General features: G+C 37.1%; 1 protein-coding gene across 1 annotated transcript in view; it reads right to left on the bottom strand.

The window, feature by feature from the left end:
* Window positions 1-12,755, bottom strand: part of FNDC3A (fibronectin type III domain containing 3A) — a 74,078-nt gene extending 61,323 nt beyond the window's left edge. Inside the window, exons 1-2 of the mRNA XM_008569923.1 lie at window positions 12,659-12,755; window positions 8,604-8,680 (exon numbers count right to left, since the gene is read on the bottom strand). Of these exons, the coding sequence (XP_008568145.1) occupies window positions 8,604-8,680; window positions 12,659-12,665 (84 nt within the window). The 5' untranslated portion in view covers window positions 12,666-12,755. The remainder of the gene's footprint in view (window positions 1-8,603; window positions 8,681-12,658) is intronic.
* Window positions 12,756-19,512: the final 6,757 nt, after the last annotated feature.

The following is a 19,512-nucleotide window of genomic DNA, read 5'->3' as shown; positions in this document are numbered from 1 at the left end:
TCTGTGCGAAGTTCTTTTTGATTGCTCCTGCATGAATTCTGTCCTGGGCACCACAGTCTCAGTGATCTTTCCACTCCTGTAATTTCTACTACATTTATTTTGTATCACTTGCTTGATATTTATAACATGGTAGTGTTAGTTTTCCAGATGCATACGTTTTTCTCTATAGCGGTACATTTCTCAAGGGACATACATTAACTATTTAATCCTCATAACAATGCTACAAGTAGGTACTATTAATATTTCAGTTTTTCAGATGTGGAAACTAAGGAATAGAGATGTTAAATAACTTTCCTAGGGTCACACAGGTAATAAATGGAGGAGCATGTATTTGAACTCAGACAATTTGGCTTCAGATTCCATGTTCTTATCTACTTTGTGGGTGTAGAATCCACAGGTGGTCTACTGTCTTTTCTGTTTTTTTGTTTGTTTCACAGCACAAGAAAGATTTCACTTGATTAAAAATGAAATGGCTAAACTACTTATGAAATTAAAACCACTCATGCAGGTCTGGGAGGGATTTAAAAAACCAAAAAACCCACCACTTTTCTGCTAAGAAAGAACATTTAACATACAAAGATAAGATGGGGGGGAAGGAGAGAATAGGGAGTTATTGTTTAATTGGTTCAAAACTTTCAGGAAGAGGAGTTTTGTGGCTGAATAGTAGTGATGATAGTATAACAATGTGAATAAACTTAATGCCATTAAACTTAAAAATGGCCGAGATGGTAAATTTAATGTGTATTTTACCACAATTAAAAAAAAATCCATAACAAATCTAGGATGCAGAGAGAAAAACAAGAGCCAGACCAGAACCAAGAAAACATGGAGAACTCTACCACTTCAAGTAACGAATGACTTCAGAGGGAGGCTAAAGACCTCAAAACTATCTGCTAAGTCTCCAGAGGGCTAGCTGCTGAGAAACGGTCAACCATGTACACAATCAAATTTCGCACCAACTGGTTACACTGATGGTAATGATTATAACAAAATCAACAAGTGTGAAAAGGACAAAAAAGATAAAATATAACTCAAATTAGTCTATGTTAATAAACATTAAAACATAGATAAGACAATAAAACAGAATTAAGTAGGGCTATCAGCATAGTCTGACCACTTAACCACAGATGCCACCTAATTTCTAATTAGGCAAAGCCCTGTTTTCCTTTATTGAACACAGACATAATTGAGAAGGGCCACAGAGAAAGGATGTCATGTTTACTACCTGACATTTTATGCCGTATGTCTGTCTTCCTCACCAGAATAAGTTCCATGATAAATCTGTTTTGCTTATTGTTTTCTTCCCAGTCCCTGGAATAGTACCTAGCATATGGCAGGTGCTCCAAAAGTATTTGTTGAGTGAATGTTATGATCAGAAATACATGTATTCTATTAGTTCTACTAGAATGCTACATTTCTTTCTCCCCTCTTAATACCACTAAGCTATTAACGGTTCTGTGACTCCCTCAATTCCTACAACCTTTGCTTCCCCTCCATCTTTAACAATTTAATTGTACAGTCTCACCCTGAACCAAGAACTGCTCCAACTTTAAGCTCTTAAAGAATAATACAACTATTTCTGACTATTAATTCAACAAATATTTTATATATCTAACTACACACACATACATATGATGTAAGTGACCACAACCTCTATAGCGGGAGGTTTATCCACAACCTCTTCAGCTCTCACTATACCTCTTCATCCTCTTCTAAACCTTCCAGTCTTCCACACACTCCTCTCTCCACATACCAGTCTCCCATACCCCTCACCCATCCCTTTTTTTTTTTTTCCTTTTTGTCTTTTTTTGTGACCGGCAACGGATCGCAACCCTCAGTGTCGCGCCCGTACCGGACCGGGACCGGCAACGGGATCACAACCCTCGGTGTTGTGCCCGCACCTCGCTCAGCCAGTGAGCAGCCGGTCTGTATGTGGGATCCGAACCCTTGGCGGGAGCGCCGCCATGCTCTCAAGCGGCGCACTGCAGCAGTGCGCCCCCGGGCCGGCCCCTCACCCATCCCTTTTGACTGTTCTCCCCAGAGGAGACAGAGAGAGGACAGGATTAGACTGGTTTGTAGAATCTTTGAAAACTGTACCGACCTCACTCCTGCATGCTTTCTTTTCATAAATGCAAAGTGAAATAGCAAGCACAGTTCAAAGAAATAACCTAGCATTTTTCCTGAAGTTGATATAGGCTCTTTCCCCACATTATGAGATCTACAATCCCCTCCCTGTTAGGTACCCTCTCATCACCGTAACAACCCACATTCCACAAAAAACAGTGAAGGGAGTCATTACAAGAAAGGCAGAAGCAGAACTTTTTTCTGGCAGCTGGCCATAGAAGAACTTTCTTTTCCCTATGTATATATATTTTTTTCTGTTCTCTCCTTCTGAAAGTTCAGCATATTATTGTTTTCTTTCTTTTCTTTCTCTCTTCTCTCTCTTTCTCCTCCTCCGAGCTCCCAGTTATAAGTGAGGATGAGGACATGCAGTATTAGGAGAACTTTTTTATTTTTTTAAATTTTTTAAAAGATGACTGGTAAGGAGATCTTAACACTTGACATGGTGTTGTCAGCAGCACACTCTCCCAAGTGAGCTAACCGGCCATCCCTATATAGGGATCCAAACCCGTGGCCTTGGTATTATCAGTACCACACTCTCCCAAGTGAGCTAACCGGCCATCCCTATATAGGGATCCAAACCCGTGGCCTTGGTATTATCAGTACCACACTCTCCCAAGTGAGCCACGGGTTGGCCCTGGAGAACTTTTGATGTTGACTTTCAGGAGTCCATTCAGGTAGTTTATAAACTTTTCTTGATAAGTCATGAACTTCATCACTGAAGTATCATGTGTTATTCTATCCTGCAATGTAATGCTCTTGGGGACAATAAGTTAGTACTACCTGCCAGTGAATTAGGTTCCTTCTACTCCTGTTACTATTTACTTACTTTGTCATCACTTGCTTTGTGTTTAAATTTTAGGGTTTTTTGTTTCCCCATTTGAAACTCTTAGTTTAGTTGGCACATTTCAACTTCTATGCAGTTTGTCAATCTCTCAAAACCTTTATTTGTTAAAATGCAATAATAAAGCCCATTAAGGTTATGCCTAAAATAAGAAGGAACAGGCCCTGGAAGTGGCTAGGGAGCTTATTTATGAGTAAAGTACATAATCTTGGTGTATGAACTATGTGTGTATCATCTTTTCAAATAGTTTGGCTTCTCTGAGGCTTTTTTTCTACTTTTTAAGTACAAACATAACTGGTATGTAACAACTGAGGGTGCTGGTTAAGCATGAGTAGGAAAAAAAGCATTAATTATAGGTAAAGTTAACTGTTTAGGAATTGTTTAGAAATGTTCTAGTAATTAAAATAAGAGGTATATGTGATAAAATAACATTGGCAATATGTTGATAATTGCTGAAGCTAGGTTATGAGTACAAAAGGAGTTAATTAGACTATTCATTCTTTTGTGTAAGTTTGAAAACTTCAGTCATCAAGAAACAAGAAAAAAATGTATGTAAGAAAGAAACAGTTATCTATATCCTAATTATCAGTATTGGGAGGGTGCTGCTGTCATAAATACTTAACTGGAATGCAAATTGATAACGATTTTACTGAAAAGAAACTTAATATGTATCTAGAGCCTAAAAAAAGTTCGAATCCTTTGAATTACATTTCCAAAAATTTATACTGATGAAATTAACAACACAGATTTGTGCAGATAATCAAAGTACCTTTATAATTGCAAAAGAATAACTGGAAAGAGTCTAAATAATCACAAAATGGGAATAATTAAACAAATTGATATATTGCTCTAATAGATTATACAGCCTCTAAAACTTACGTATTTCTGAAATATATTTAATGTTACAGGGAAATGATCATTTTAAGTATAAACATTATACATTTTTAATAAAGTCTATAATTCTGTAATTAGAAAAACACTAAAGGGAAATGTACTAAATACTTACAGAGAGTATCTCTGGTTTGTAACAATGCAACTTTTCGCTACCTTTTTTTATATTTTCCAAGTTTTCTATGTAGTAATCAGAAAAATAGGTAAAAAATATACTGCTATATTTGTTCTTTAGCACTAAATATGTTTTCCATATTTCGTTTGCAAAATTAATATTCCTTTATATGTATGCTTTCTTTTTTTTTTTTTTTTTGATGGTTGGCCAGTACAGTATATTTTATGCTTCTGATGAACAATTTCATTTTGCTTTCTGCATATCATTTTAACTAGCTTTAGGTCTCCCTATTATATTGGATAGCATCTTATATAATGTCATTAATAAATGACTGTTTTTTAAAAAGTAAGGATAAAAAAGATGAGCCATTTTTCTGATTCAACAGCTAGAGTCATGTGTATAAATGAAAAATTAAACCTATTTTTCCAATTTAAGAGCAGTTATTCACGATTGGAAATATCAAATTTCTCTTCAAAACTTAAGGTCAGCAGTTAATACAATAGTTCAGTTTCCTATTATTGTTGAGTACAATGCTAAAGTGCCAGTGCAATAAGGTACAAAGATTACAAAATAAATAATACTGCAGAATTCTTAAGAATGTAAAGGAAGTATAATGCAACAGGTAACAGGTATGGGCTTTGCAAATTTCAAATGAGAAAAATAGAACTAATTACTATCAGAATGTTTGATATCCTTGCTATCTAATGTTACTCTTAGAGATGAAGTTACAAATATACATATAATAATGAGTTCATATTTCAAATACCTCAAAATTTAATAGGGACATGAAATTGGTACAAACATAAATTTGAAGGTTGATGTATCCTGGATAAATCATGTTTTCTTTATGTGTATCTCCTATAAGCACTTCCATTAAATCTTGATCTTAATCTTCAGATCCATCTATCTTTCAGACCTTTCACTTTTCTGTTGCAATTATGTTCTTAGGTAGTGTTGCTATTTCCTCAGTGATGAATCTAAGCACTCTCAACACAGGATTTTAATTTTTTCAGTTCTTGCGTGCTGAACAAAACTTTTTAAAACACATACATTTCTGGAATCTTATTAGTAGGTACTGAATTATTAGAAACATGATAATATAGCAAAAACATTATTTGACCCTACTTAGATTACTGACCTTAAATGACAGATACACACAAGCAAGGGATGGAGGTGATAAAACTTACTGCCATGAGGAGAGATTAGTATATAAAAGTCTGAAAGGAGACTAGGGATGGTGACTATGCATGTATACACTACTTTGTTCCTTCTGAGCCAAATACGACTTAAACTTCATTATAGTCATCTGTGTGACTATATATTTGATCAAACTCTCAGGTTTGAGATTTGCCAACATTACATTTATGTGTTAAGTTGTGGGTAATTATCAAGTGTTTACCTGTGTTTAGAACCTGGCTCTAGACTTTTGTCTTCAGATTACTCTGTGTGCTTGAAAATGATACATTTCCTAGAAACAATCTTGATTTTAAATTAAGATTAATAATAGTAGCCTGCTGGCCTCAAATAATTCCCAGTAAGATTATTGTTAACGTTCATTAATTTATTTGGCAACTATTTATGGGATACCTACTACATTTGAGTTACCACAAGAACACAAAAATAATTAAAAGGCAGATCCTATTCTCAAAGAACCAAAAATCCTGTAGGAATTAAAAAAAAAATACACACACACATATATATAATATTAGGTGTTATATATTATAACCAAGAATGGTACAAATAACCTAATCTGGGGAGGCTTTCAAGAATGGATAAAATTTCAAAAGGCAGAAAGGGGGTAATGAATAACATTCTCTAAGTAACAGCATTTACAAAACCATGGAGAAAGGAAAAGACCAAGTGAGCATGTGAGAAGTCACGGTCGGCTGCAAAAATGGATACACGATTGAAGCAGCAAGAGAATGATGCAAAGGCAAACTAAGACAGAACTATATAAGGCCTTAAATGTCAAGAAATCAAGACTTCATTGAGTGGAGAAGCCAACTAATGGCTCTTTATGATCAAAGAAATGAAAAGATCAAAGAAGTGCTAAAGAAAAGTTATTTCAGTGGCTCTTGGTCTAAAGATAAACCTGGACTTGGATGATTATTTGATGACTTTATAAATATTTATTGAGCCCCTTCTATATGACAGGCACTGTACTGAGCACTAAGGATATAAAGATGAGTAAGAGTCCTATATCATCTAGTTCTGTTACCTCTCTGACCTCATTCCCTACTACTAATCTGCCTTAAAGACTCAATGTAGCTATGCTAGCCTCCTTGTGATTCCCAGGAATGCTCTCATCTTAGGCTATACACACTGGCTGTTTCTGTTCTCCAAATCCTCTTTCCCCAGATAAATGCATGGCTAACTCCAACCTGTCCTTCAAGACTTGGCTCACATATCACCTTTCCAATGAGACCTATCTATCTTATTTTAAAATGTAATCAGCTCAATTTTCTTTCTTTTTTCTCTTATCACTCACCAACTAACACATTATGTAGTTTATCCATTTATTATGCTTTTTGTTTGCTTCTCTCCACAAGAACATAAACCACAGAGGGACAGGAGTCATTGCTTCTTCTATTTATGGATATGTAGCAAACACACAAGAGTGTCTGATGTATATAAGCACTCAATACATATGTGTAGAACACTGTTGAATATAGGAGCTGTAAGAATTCATAATTTCTTAGGAAAGAGAATTAACAAACTGTGATAAATTAATTAAAAGAAGGATATATATATAATGTGTCATGAGAGCCCAAAAGGAGAGGAACCTGGAAAGGCTCAGGGAAAATTGCTTCTAGAAGCTCTTGATGAAGTGAAATGAGAAGGGTAAGAGTTTGTCATAAAAATAAAAGGCATTGTAAGCTGAGAGAACAGCAGGATACCCCATAATTGCAGTGAAATAATTTGTCTTAATCATCTTTATGTCACTAGCACCCAATACAGAGTTTGGCACGTGGTGTGACGCAATAAATGTTGAACTGAACTATGCTAGTGAATGTTCTTTAAATAAGTGAAAAAAGTTCTGAGAAGGAGCAACAGGGAAGTAGAAAAAAATCAGGACAGCATTATGTCAAGGACATCTGGGTAAATCATATCAATGGTGTCAAATTTTTAGAGATCAAAGAGGACCAGGTAGAATAAAGGCCTCTGGATTTGGTTCATAGCAGGGAACAGTTTTAGTAGGGTAACAGTACAGGCAAAATGCAGACTATAATAAATTAAGGAGTTAGTGTGTTAAAATTAGAGATAGTGAACAGAGACTATTCTTCTGAAAAGCTTACAAAGTACTTTCAAATACATTATCTCATATGTTATCATCTCATCTTACAATGAGGACACTGAGACTTGAGGAATTTGATTTGCCCAAGGCCATGCAGCAAAAAGCAAGGGTTTGAAATAATATATGGTTTCAGCTTTTCTGACTCTAACTCTCATAGGACTTTCATTCTCCCCACCAGCACATTCTCCTTTTGCTGTCATTCATATAGTGGTGTACTCCACAGGGTGGGCAGAGAATCTACCACAATGCTCATCAATATTGCAGCATAATCAGGGAGGAAGTAAGTGCAAACCTGAAGAAAACTTCAAGTGTAAACTGAGTGCTAGGAAGAGAAACTGATACTTCCCCAAAGAGATCTGAGGCAATGAGTACAGACTATATATAATCTCAGTAGTAAAAGATATCAAACACCTGCATATCTTACAGTTTAACTCAGTTTGCCTGTATGCATAAGTTAGCTATACTTTATTCTAAGTCAGAGCTTCCCACCCCATGTGCATGAAAGGGTGACAGGTGTGTGATTATATTGATCCCCACAGGGCTGCAGGTCTATTTTATTTATTTGTTTTAAAATAATATTATTTTTTTACATTCTATGATGTTGCATAGTAGTTGGGAGGGAGGGGGAAAGGGGAAGGAAATGTGATGGAAACAGGAAGAAAGAAGAGGGGCCGAATGAAGCCTGCAGCTTCTAGTGGTGGCTTGGTCATTGAGGGCTGGGTGCAGATATCAGCGCCCTCATCCCCCACCACCCCAGCTTGGGAACCTGGGACCCTTCTTGCTGCAGCTAAGTGGCTGTTGCTGGGCTGGCTGTGCATGTTGGGGGGGGGCATGGCCAAGGCCCTTGGCTCCCCAACACCCCCGGGCTAGAGACAGCCTGGGGTACTTCCTGTGCAGGTCTAAATTCTCTCCTATTTGCCACAATATGCATACAATTATTATCAGTGTCTGAGAGCTGTTGTATGAATAAAGTTGGAAGCATTGTCTTTGGTTACTTCTGAGCAAATGATTAATAAAAAAATATGTAAATGTAGGCACCTTTATAACCTAAGATATTATTTACATTAGTCACATAATCAGGGAGATAAAACTCTAGAAGGAATTCTTTTGTAATTCAATACTCAAAGACAAGGCTAAATGATAAGTGCTGTCAATATATTTTTTTCCTCTTTTCCAAATGTACTAAAATACTTGAAATAAATAGATTTACCAAAAGTATCCTAAACTAGGTATGCTTCAGCACTTAAATGGTATTTTTTCATCGGTATTAAAGTTAAAGAGAATAACATTATCACTATTACATAGATATAAAAAAGAAAAAAAACATAAAAACATACCTGTGGGGCATATCCAGGAGGCACATAAATAGGAGGCACAGAACCATTTGGGGACATCATTGGAACCTGAGCAGGACCTGAATGGGCCATAGAAATGATGCATTAATCTATGATTGTTAGCATGCTAAAGTTGAAAACAACTTGAATTATACTTTGAATACTTCATCTAAACACTCAATTTATTCAACTGTAATACTATGAAAATAAATTAATATGATTTACCTGTTATACAAGCTTATCTTGCACTGATTACCCTTTACCTATACTTGTGTTTCTCAAACTTTCTTGGTGATAACCGTCAACTGGGGAGCTTTTTAAAACAGATTTGCAGGCTCTCCAAGAGATCCTTACTTGGTATGCTTACAATGGGGTCTTGAATCATTACATTTACTTTACAAATATCCCAGGTGACTCAACAATGTGCAAGTTTAGAAACACTGACCTATGGGAAAAATCAAACTAAACTTTACATACAAAATTGATGAAAGATACAAAAGGCAAAATTTTCAAAAGCAATAGGAAAAAAAAAATCAAGAAAAAAGGCAGAAGAGAAAAGCGGTAAGAGGAAGAGTAGTTAGAAATTTAGAACTTGCTTTGTTAGGGTTAAAAATGTGTAAGTCGTGTTTGCGGGGACTTAAGAACAAAGAGAAATGCCATACATGTATATTTACCTAAAGAAATTTTGTTTCTTACTCTGACAAGTTCTTCAAAAGAAAACTCAGCTTCTCTTATTCTATATTTCCTTCCACTTTTATAATGTTATGCTTTCCAAATAACTTTTATAAAAATTATTTTATTCATCTTTTTAAACCTTTCTGAGAATACTTTTGAAAGGTGTGTTTTTATTCTATCTTGGAAGTAGATCTTACTTGCTTTATGTAACTTTTTAAAAAAGTATCTCACCTTCAGATCCTTTCTTCCTGTAACTTTAGACTGCAGTGTTCCCTTACCCACCCATTCTTAATAAGTTAAAATGAAACTTTTTCTTTGCTTATTTCTAAGGAAATAAAGTGCAGGGGTAGGATGAAGAATGTAATGGAGGAAGGATCTCTTTTAATATGCAAAATTTCAATCCGCCATTTAAAAATGGCTCTCAGTTACTGAAGGAGGAAAAGCTTAATTGTAGGGCAGAAAACAAACATATTTCACCAATACCATTACACATACCTCAGAAAAACAGAATGAAGAACATGGAGCTTACAGCAAATCTGGATTACAGCCCCTCTCCCCTTTCTAGTGGAGGGGTGAGAACAGAACAACAAAGTGGTGATGGGGGAGGGGAAAGGAGGTGAGAGATAAGAAAGTAAAGAGTGTAAGAAAAAGGAGGTACAAGAGGGGAAACACTAAACAGTGGTAAGAAAAGGCGGGAGAGAGGGGAACAGGAAGGGGAGAAAAGGAGGAGAGAGCTTAGAGGAGAAAGGGGAGGGATAAGGGTGGAGACAGGAGGCTGTGAAGAGGAGAGCCAGAAGGGAGGGAGAGGAAGGGAGGGAGAAGAGAGGGAAAAGCAGTGGGGGGAAGGGGAGAGAAAAAGGAAAGGGGTGGAAGAATGGGAGTGAGGGGGAGAGAAAAGACAGAAGACGTGGGAGGGGGGAGCAGGAAAAAGACTGAAGTGGTTAAGAGAAAGTAAGGAGGGAGAGGGAGGGGGAAGGAGTGTGTGTGTGTGTGTGTGTGTGTGTGTGTGTGTGCGTGCGTGCATGTGCAGACTACTAAATTACACTATATAATTTCTGGCTATGTAAATAACTTTTCAACAAAATATTCTTCCCATCCAAAACAAGCCCACCAAATACACAAGGTTGTTCAGATTATTATCTTAATTATATATAGCCAATATTAACTTACTATGAGCCAGGTCTTTTATATATATTTTATATATATTTATTTATATATATTACTATATATATTTATATATATATATTTTTTTTTTCTCTTCATAATCATTCTCTCACGTAAATATTATCGTCATCATCCCCATTTTCCAGATGTTAAAACTGAGGCTCAGAAGGGGTTAAGCTTGTTCAAGTGGTGGAACTGGAATTCAAAACTAGGGAGTTTCATTTCTAAGGATATATCCCTACTCATATTTAGTAAATGTTAAAATATTATGCATTATTGGCAACTGATGTAATTTGACACTTAAGAACTATGTTCTAATGCCTCTAAGAAATTAAGGCCTTCGTCGTTTTTATATCTTTGAAAAACAGGAGAGAAAGGCAGAACAAAATTTTCTTAATTTTAAGCAAATATTACCTATTAACTTACTAAATAAAACTTGTGAGCTGCTTTATACCTCTAGGCAGAAAGGCTTAATTCAAAACTCACCTTTTAACTACTATATTCCAGGCTCAAAAGAGAACAGCTGTCAACAAACGCTGGTTTACTTCTATTATACAATTTATATAAAACTAAACTAAATTAGCTTTTTGAATCCTAGGAGCTGGCTTAGATATTATTCATAATCTGAAGTTTAGCTAAGAACCAGAAAGAATTCATTAAAAATCTATTTGTAATCTTAATAAAGAAAATGAACATTTGTTGAGCGTTTACCATATGTTCTGGGAACTGTGGGTCCTTTCACTTGTTGTCAGATTTAATCCTTGTAACAAGTCACTAGAACAGGTGTTTTTGTTTTGCCATCAGTAATAAGTTATTGCTGATTACATTTAAAATTATGAAACTACAAAACTGTTTTGGGTTGTCCTCCTTTTACAAGAAATATGATTATATGAATACTATGCAGTTACAATGCAACCATATTATACTTTGATCATCTCTAAAATATTTATAATTTAGTAGTACAAAATTCTACTTTATCTTTTAATTACATTTAAGTGTGATACTGAAAACAGAATAAAACAAACCTAACCTAAAATAATCCAACAGTAAACACATTACTAGTTGTAGTCCAGGAATAATATGGATTAACTCAATTCCTCATGAAGTAATCATTTCAATCTAAAAAGTAAATTTTCTTATCCTGAGGCAGAAATGGTATATGGTTAGGTTTTTTTAAAGAGACAATTCATCAGTACCATATTTAATACCTAAAATATTGGTGTGAAGTAACATTCAACACTGAACACATTAAAAACCCCTATTGCATTAACATAGTAAATACCAATATTGATGTTTAGAACTACAACGTCTACAGCACTGTTGCTATTCCTGTGTCTATAGTAGCAAAACCCTAAAGCCTTGCATACTTAATGATGCAAATGTTTAATTCCCTCTTTAGTTCCAACAATACTTCTATTTAGGAAGTACTGAAAGATTAACTACAAACCATCTTAACTTTGTATGCGAAGAGAGATTCTGTCCTATGGAAGAAGCCAAATCTGTTAAAAATTGTACCATTTAGTGCACGCTTGGCACAAGAGTAGCTATATCTGAACAAATATGGATACACCTACCAGCTCCTTCATAATCTACGTGATTTGACCAAAATCTACCCCAAATCACAGAGCTATTATCTTTACGGGCATGCTTCCTATTCTAAAAACCTGCAGAAGAGGAAACAATTCTATTCATCAATTGTCTTAAGAGATTTGAGAAGCTCTGCACCCCAATTCCTTAAAAAGTGCCACAAAGACTTAATAAGGAAGATATTTCATCTAGTATAAATTAAATTCTTCTCTATTTTTCCTTATTAATATACATTCATATTTAAGAGTTTTTTTAAACTACAAATTTGTCCAAGAGTTTTAATTCTTAAAATGCAACGGGCTGCTGACGTGCTACACATTCTCTTTATAAGGAAGCTTTCACAATGGCTTCCAAATAATCTGATGCCAAATTTCAGATTTTAGGTTTTTAAAAAAACCTAGTAAAATAAAGGCCATAAAATGGAATACTCCATGGAATAAAAAAATCAGTCTAAGTCCACATAGGGTCTAATCTTTTTATAACTACATAGCAACAATTTAAAATATTTTTATAGCGATAATATTTGGCATCTATTTTTTTAAAATCACACACGGCATGACTTTAGATTAATACAATGTTTTCTATGTTTTAAAATAAAAACAGAATGTTCAAAAACAGTCAGCATATCTTACCACTCATTTTGTTTTTTACAGTAGCAGCGGAGAACAAGCAAATCCAACAAGGAAACAGCGTAGTACACGTTAACAGCTTTAATTGGAGAAGTTTTTTTTTTTTTTTTTTTTTTGGCAAAGCTGTAAGAGGAAAAGATCCTTTGACCGAGTCATGTGAAAGTTATCACGTGACCTCCAGTGAACGGGGAAAGAGAAGGGGGAGGAGGCAAACGTTACTACTTGCAGCATTTGTGATTTAGAAAAAAATCATTAAATGAGATCTACTGCCACTTCCCTGAATTTGACCATCTTTCAGACTTCCTTATGAACCAATTCAAATACTCATCAAAATATACCTTACAGAAATATATATTTAATGTAAAACAAATCTCTTTGTGCTCACTTTCTTCTGACAACACAACAGGCAACATCCTCTGATTTTATTTACCCAGCCCACTGCTGACTTTCATTTAGAAAATCTGGTGTAATTAAATATAATATTTATTAATTTAAATTCAGTCTAAAATCTTGTATAACTTAATGCACTCTTCATACTCAATCTTTAAGAAATGCCCACAGGTTAGCTGGTTAGCTCAACTGGTTAGAGCACACCCTTCTAACACCTAGGTCAAGGGTCCGGTTCCCCTACCGGCCAGCTGCCAAAATACAAACAAAACAAAAACTCACAATACAAAGAATTGCTTATACGTTGTAGGACTCATCAACAAGCTCCTCAGAGATGGGATTTATGTTTCAGGCTGGTTATTTGCCTCTTAAGCTAGTAAAGACTATGACTATTATTGTTGGTTTTATTTTCTCTTTTCTCATTCTTTTAAAAAACTAAACCTTTTAAAAAAGATTAATAAAAGATTACTACAGATGCTTAGCGGATGGCACTCTCACTCATTTCCGTGAAATCTGAAAAGACAGGCTCAGGTTCGCCTGAGACTAGTTCACAATTCACAGGCTCAGGTTCATAGTTTTCTATCAAAGAACAAATACAGACCATGGAGGAGACTAAAGATGTCTAGTTATGAGAGGGGAAAAAAGACTCTAAGAACTTTTGGAGGTCTTTCAGTATTTTATTGTGCCATGTAGGTTCAGAAAAAATTTATTAACAGCTAACAAAAATAAGAGGGTAATTCAAAAAGTTCATGGAAAAACAGAATTAAGATAATATGAATCTTTCTATGAACTTTTTGAAGCACCCTCTTATACAGATAATAATGATTGTGATTTGTAACAAGTTGCACAGTGGAAAAAATGGACTTGGGGGTCAAAAGACATGTTTTAATAACAGCTTCAATATTTATTAGCAAGGCAAAGACCATTCTTTGAGTCTCAAGTTTCTTTGAAAAGGTTAAGATAACCTCAGAGTATTGCTGAGGGAATCAAATTAGATAAACTTGAAGTATCAAGTACGCTGGTTGCCACTCAATAAATGGTAGTTATTGTAAGTAATAGTATGATTACCATATATTTTCATAAATAACACTTAAATAGAGCAGAGTACCTGTCAGGCACTATTTGGAGTGTTTTACTTGTGTTAAGTCAATCTTTACAACTGAAGTAGGCATCATTTATAGATAAGGAAACTAAAGCAGAAAGCAGTTAAATAACTTGCCAAGGGCACAGAGTGAGGCAAAGGCAGGATTATCTAATGATATGGCTATATATTTTTTTAAAGTATAAACTGTGCAAGGCTTGTCTCCCAAAAAGGTGGAAAAGTACAGGCAAGGGATAACCTAGAGCAACAGGTCTCAGTAAATACATGTCAGACATCCCAGAGGAGATAAGGCAATAAAGGACTATTCTTACAAGTGGGGAAAGGTAATTCCTACTAACAGGCAGGGCTGCCCCGAAGAATGAGACTGAAGAGCAAAGATTATCCTGGTCTCAACAGAACCTGCCTGTAAATGTTAAACCTGGTCTCTCTTTAAATCCAATCATGCTCTGATCTTCTGCCCCTAAACAAAAAGCAAGCCCCTGCAGCCCACTTTCTCATTTTGGCTCACATTTGCACAAATGGAAATAGCTGTTTCCATTTCCCGACTCTTTCTTTAACTGATGATCTCCTCAATCCTTTCTATTGTGCTCATTGGAACCCATTTTTCCATTATAAACAAATTCCCTTATTTCCTCAACCTTTTTACAGAACACCTGTTCCTGTGCTGCCTGTACATGAAACCTGGCTGTTCCCCCAGCACACCTTCTCCTGCAGCCCTGGGGGTATAGAGGCTTCCCACTGTCTCCTGAGGTAGTGTTGGCAAGGCTGCTTCCCATTACCACTGTTGTTCCTGTTTCATGCTAAAGTTTCTTTTTCCTTGAGATCATAGAGAATGTGCATACCAACCTCTTTCCCTTCTCACTGCTCTCACGCCCGCCCAGTCCTCATTTATTGAGGACTTTGGCAATACTTTCAGTTTTTTCCTCTATCCCAACTCTCACCAACTGGCACAATGACTTTAACGTACAAATCTAGGCTTAAAATTTCTTAAACTCTTCTCTTTCATTCTGTTTTTAGTAGATCAAAGACACATCCTGGAACTTGTTATGTACAACTCCATTATCTCACCTTTGAAATATAAGACTTTTTTTTTTTTTTTTTAAAAGATGACCGGTAAGGGGATCTTAACCCTTGACTTGGTGTTGTCAGCACCATGCTCACCCAGCGAGCCAACCAGCCATCCCTATATGGGATCCGAACCCATGGCCTTGGTGTTATCAGCACCGCACTCTCCCGAGTGAGCCACAGGCCGGCCCTGAAATATAAGACTTTTGTATTTCAGTCTCTGGCTATTATTTCTTTCTTTCAACTCCCCAGTGCTCTCTCTTCTATAACATTTGTTCTTCCTCATAATGATCTCCCTTTTTTCCTGATCCAACATTGCCTTACTTTTATTTCCCCCCCCTAAATATACCCAATTTTAATCAACAGTGTAATTACTTTCTCTTCTCTTAGACCTCAACTGTAAAAATCAAGTGGTACTCATACTGGTATATTTATTAATTTAGTATCTCCAACCTTAACTCAGCCATCAGCATTGCCCAGGAATCCTTTCAGGAATCTATCCCTGGTCAATAATCTATCCTGTTTTCAAGAGTGATTATTAGAGATCCTTAACACTCTTTAAGAGCCCTCCCCAACCTGAACTTAACCATATCTCTCAACATGAAATTGAACACCTTCCATGCTATTTACAAAATTTTCTCACCTCTTTCCTCTATTTTCAGAAGAAGCATTGTTTCTTCACTAGATCAAAGTTATCTCTCCACTTATACTCCCGATCTGATCCTCCACTGGGACTTTGCTTCATTGGTTAATGCTGTCCTGTTCAGTATTTTCTCCTTCTGTTCAACCTCTCTGAACTGTCACTTCTGTGCCCATAAACATGGTAAAGTTTCAAACATAAACCACCCACATCACCCATCTCTCACAAACATAACACTTTTTCTCTGCCCTGTGACACCACCCAGCTACCACTCTCCTCTCAGCCAAGTTTCTCAAAGTTAACATTAACAGACTATTTTCTGACCATATATTCACTTTTACAATTTTAATACAAACTTTATTATGTAATATTTGATACAAAGGAAAATAATGCAAGTCATTAAACGTATTAAAGAGATTACCTCAAACCTACCATCCATGCCAAAACAAACAAAAAAACATACCACACCAACACTGTTGCATCCACTTGCTCCTTTCCCATCCAATCACTGCACAACTCATGTCTCCCCTCTACTGAATTTTGAATTTATTGTTACCTCTCTTTTAAAAACGGATTTCTAAAACAACCCCAAATCATATATATCTCTAAACAGTGTTGATTTGCTTGCCTTTGAGTTTTATAAAAAGTATACAGTGTATACAGTCTTCAGTTACTTGCTTTTTTTGCAATATTATATGAGGGTACTTCAAAAAATTCATGGAAAGATTCATATTACCTTTTGATTCTATTTTTCCATGAACTTTCTGAAGTACCCTCACATTTCTAAGATTTATGCATGTAGTTTCATATAAACTGTAATGTTCTCAAAGCATCTTCTGTTTATTCCTATAGAAAAATTGTATGATAGATGGACATTCTTGAATTAACAAGGTCTTTAGGAAACATAAAATACATCTACCCTATATTTTCCTTACTATAATCAAAAGTCCTTGAGAGTAGGAACCATGTCACTAATGCTGAGCATTAGAACTCTGTGGCAACTGTGAGAATAGCAAGGGTACAGAGTTAGGTTTTGTTAGCAGGGTACTGAAAGTAGCACACAAAAGGCACTGACATTTGGATGGAAGACCCAATGCAATACACCCCAAATATCTGCTAGTTACATATAACTTTAACAAAGCAAAATGTACTTAAACGTATCTCACTGAAACTGTTGTGAAGAAAGATCCTAAATATTTCTGTTAAGAGATACTATATGGAATATAGTCAGTGAATTATTTAGTAGCCAAACCTGTTTCAAAAGATAATTTAAGGTGATTTAACAGATGCACATAGCACCAAAGCCAAAAAAACCCCAAAACACAATAAACAATTGATGACAAATTGAAGAAAAGGGAAAATATAGAAAAAATAATATGAACAAGGAATGAAGCTGGTCTTATGCCCTTATTAGAGTTGGGCCATAAATGCACTTTGGTTGTGTAAGCTAAAACACTAGTTAAAATGAGACACCAAGGACCAAAATGTCAAGCTGGTCAATCTAGTCCTTATCTTCTGCAGATCAAGTATGACTCACTGCCATAAAGCATGACCTCAATGATTTGGCTTGAAAAAAACCTAAAACAGGTATAGCCTAATGCTATCATATAAAAACTTCAGTAAAGAATCAATGTCTAACTTTAAACAATGTACCCTCCAAAACAGTTGCAAATGAACAGCTAAGATAGCTTCATCAGTTGACTTGCAAAGGGACTACTAGCTATGAGGCAAATTAAAGTTGGAAGAGTTGACTTTGATTTTTTTTCCTGACAATAAACAAGACCAGATATTTATCAAGGCTGCTCTTAGAATGTAATAAGAAATCTGGGTCATTTGCATTTCAGAAAATTTAAGAGGCAGACTCAGCTCAACAGAGAGTGGTGTTAAATCATTAAGATATAAAAGGGTGTGGATGTGAAATGCATCCTTCTTCTACTCCTCTATAGATTTTTATCTGATTCCTCAAAAGACTTTGACCATGACCCTGATTCTTGGGGCAGTATTAAGGTGCAGGTTTTGAATAAGCATCTAAACATCGTGTTAAGGCTTCCTCTCGCCATGTGATCTGCTTGTACCCATCAGCTGCCTGCTGCTTTTCCACCATGAGTAGAAGCAGCCTGAGGCCCATGCCAGATGCAGCTGTCCCAGAATGACAAGGCAGACTTCCGGTCAAGATGGCGGAATAGACAGTCCCTAGCGTTACTCTCTCCCACAAGTCAACCAATTTAAACTATAAAAACATAACATCAAGTGCATACGGAACGGGGAGACGTCCAGCGGGGGAGGCAGAAGCTATGCGGAGACCACATGCCCTGCAGGACTGTCGTCGCACGATCCAGCAGATAGGCTTCACTGCTGTCACCCAGCTCCATTCCCAGCCCAGCCCAGTGTGCACAGAGTGGGGAGATGTCCGGCAAGGGAGGCGGAGGCTCCGCAGAAACCACACACCCTGTAGGGCCGCCACTGTGTGATCCAGCAGGTAGGCTTCACTGCAGGCACCCAGCTCGATTCCCAGCCCGGACTAGTGCGCTTGGAGAAGGGAGACGTCTGGCAGGGGAGGCGGGAACTCCATGGGGACCACACTGCTGCCGCACGATCCTGCAGCCCGGCCCAATGAGTACAGAGCACAGAGACGTCCAGCAAGGGAGACAGAAGCTCCGTAGAGTCCACACACCCTGTGGGGGGGCCACCGCGATGTGATCCAGCAGCAGGTAGGCTTCACTGCCACCACTCGGCTCCATCCCAAGCCCGGTCTAGCATGCACAAAGCAGGGAGACATCCTGCAGGGGAAGGGGAAGCTCTACAGAGACCACACGCTCTGCGGTGCCTCGGCGCATCCCAGCAGCCTGGGCCAGAATGCACGGAACAGGGAGAAGTCCAGCACGAGAGGTGGAGGCACAGCAGAGACCACACACCCTACGGTATCACCCCATGATCGAGCAGCCCGGCAGAGTCCACCTCATCAGAGAGGTGGCATCCCAGAGAGGCCCAAGACCCAAGGCAACCACACACACAAGGCACTAGTGGCCAACTGAGCAGTCACTGAGGTAGCCATACCAAATTGGCAACCACAGCAACATCTTAGTCAGTCAATAGTGTCAAACCTGTGGACTGTGAAACCCCCTCCCACAATGAATAAACATAAAAAAAAAAGATACCAGAAATACGAAAAATCAAGAAAGTACACCACCAAAGGATAATAACTCTCAAGCTCTAGATCCTATAGAACAAGAAGCCCTTGAAATGACTGACAAAGAAATTCGAGCGGTAATTCTTGTTTTTTTTTTTTTTTCCTTTTTTGTCTTTTTTCATGTCCGGCAATGGATCGCAACCCTCAGTGTCGCGCCTGCACCTCGCTCAGCCCGTGAGTGGGAACCGGTCTGTATGTGGGATCCGAACCCTCGGCAGGAGCGCCGCTGCGCTCCCAAGCGGCGCACTGTAGCAGTGCGCCACCGGGCCGGCCCTCGAGCGGTAATTCTAAGGAACCTGAATGAGATACAAGAAAAGTCAGCTAGATATCATGATGAAACAAGGAAAAGTATACTGGACCTGAAAGAGGAAATGTAAAAGGAAATCAATGTCCTGAAAAAAAAAAATGTAGCAGAACTTGCCAAACTGAAGAAGTTATTCAGCGAAATAAAAATCACAATGGAGAGTTTAACC

This window comes from Galeopterus variegatus, unplaced genomic scaffold (assembly GCF_000696425.1).
Source record: "Galeopterus variegatus unplaced genomic scaffold, G_variegatus-3.0.2 Scaffold545, whole genome shotgun sequence".
Classification (NCBI taxonomy): Eukaryota; Metazoa; Chordata; class Mammalia; order Dermoptera; family Cynocephalidae; genus Galeopterus; species Galeopterus variegatus.
The sequence above is the reverse complement of the archived record's forward strand: the minus strand, read 5'-3'. Positions and strand labels throughout refer to the sequence as shown.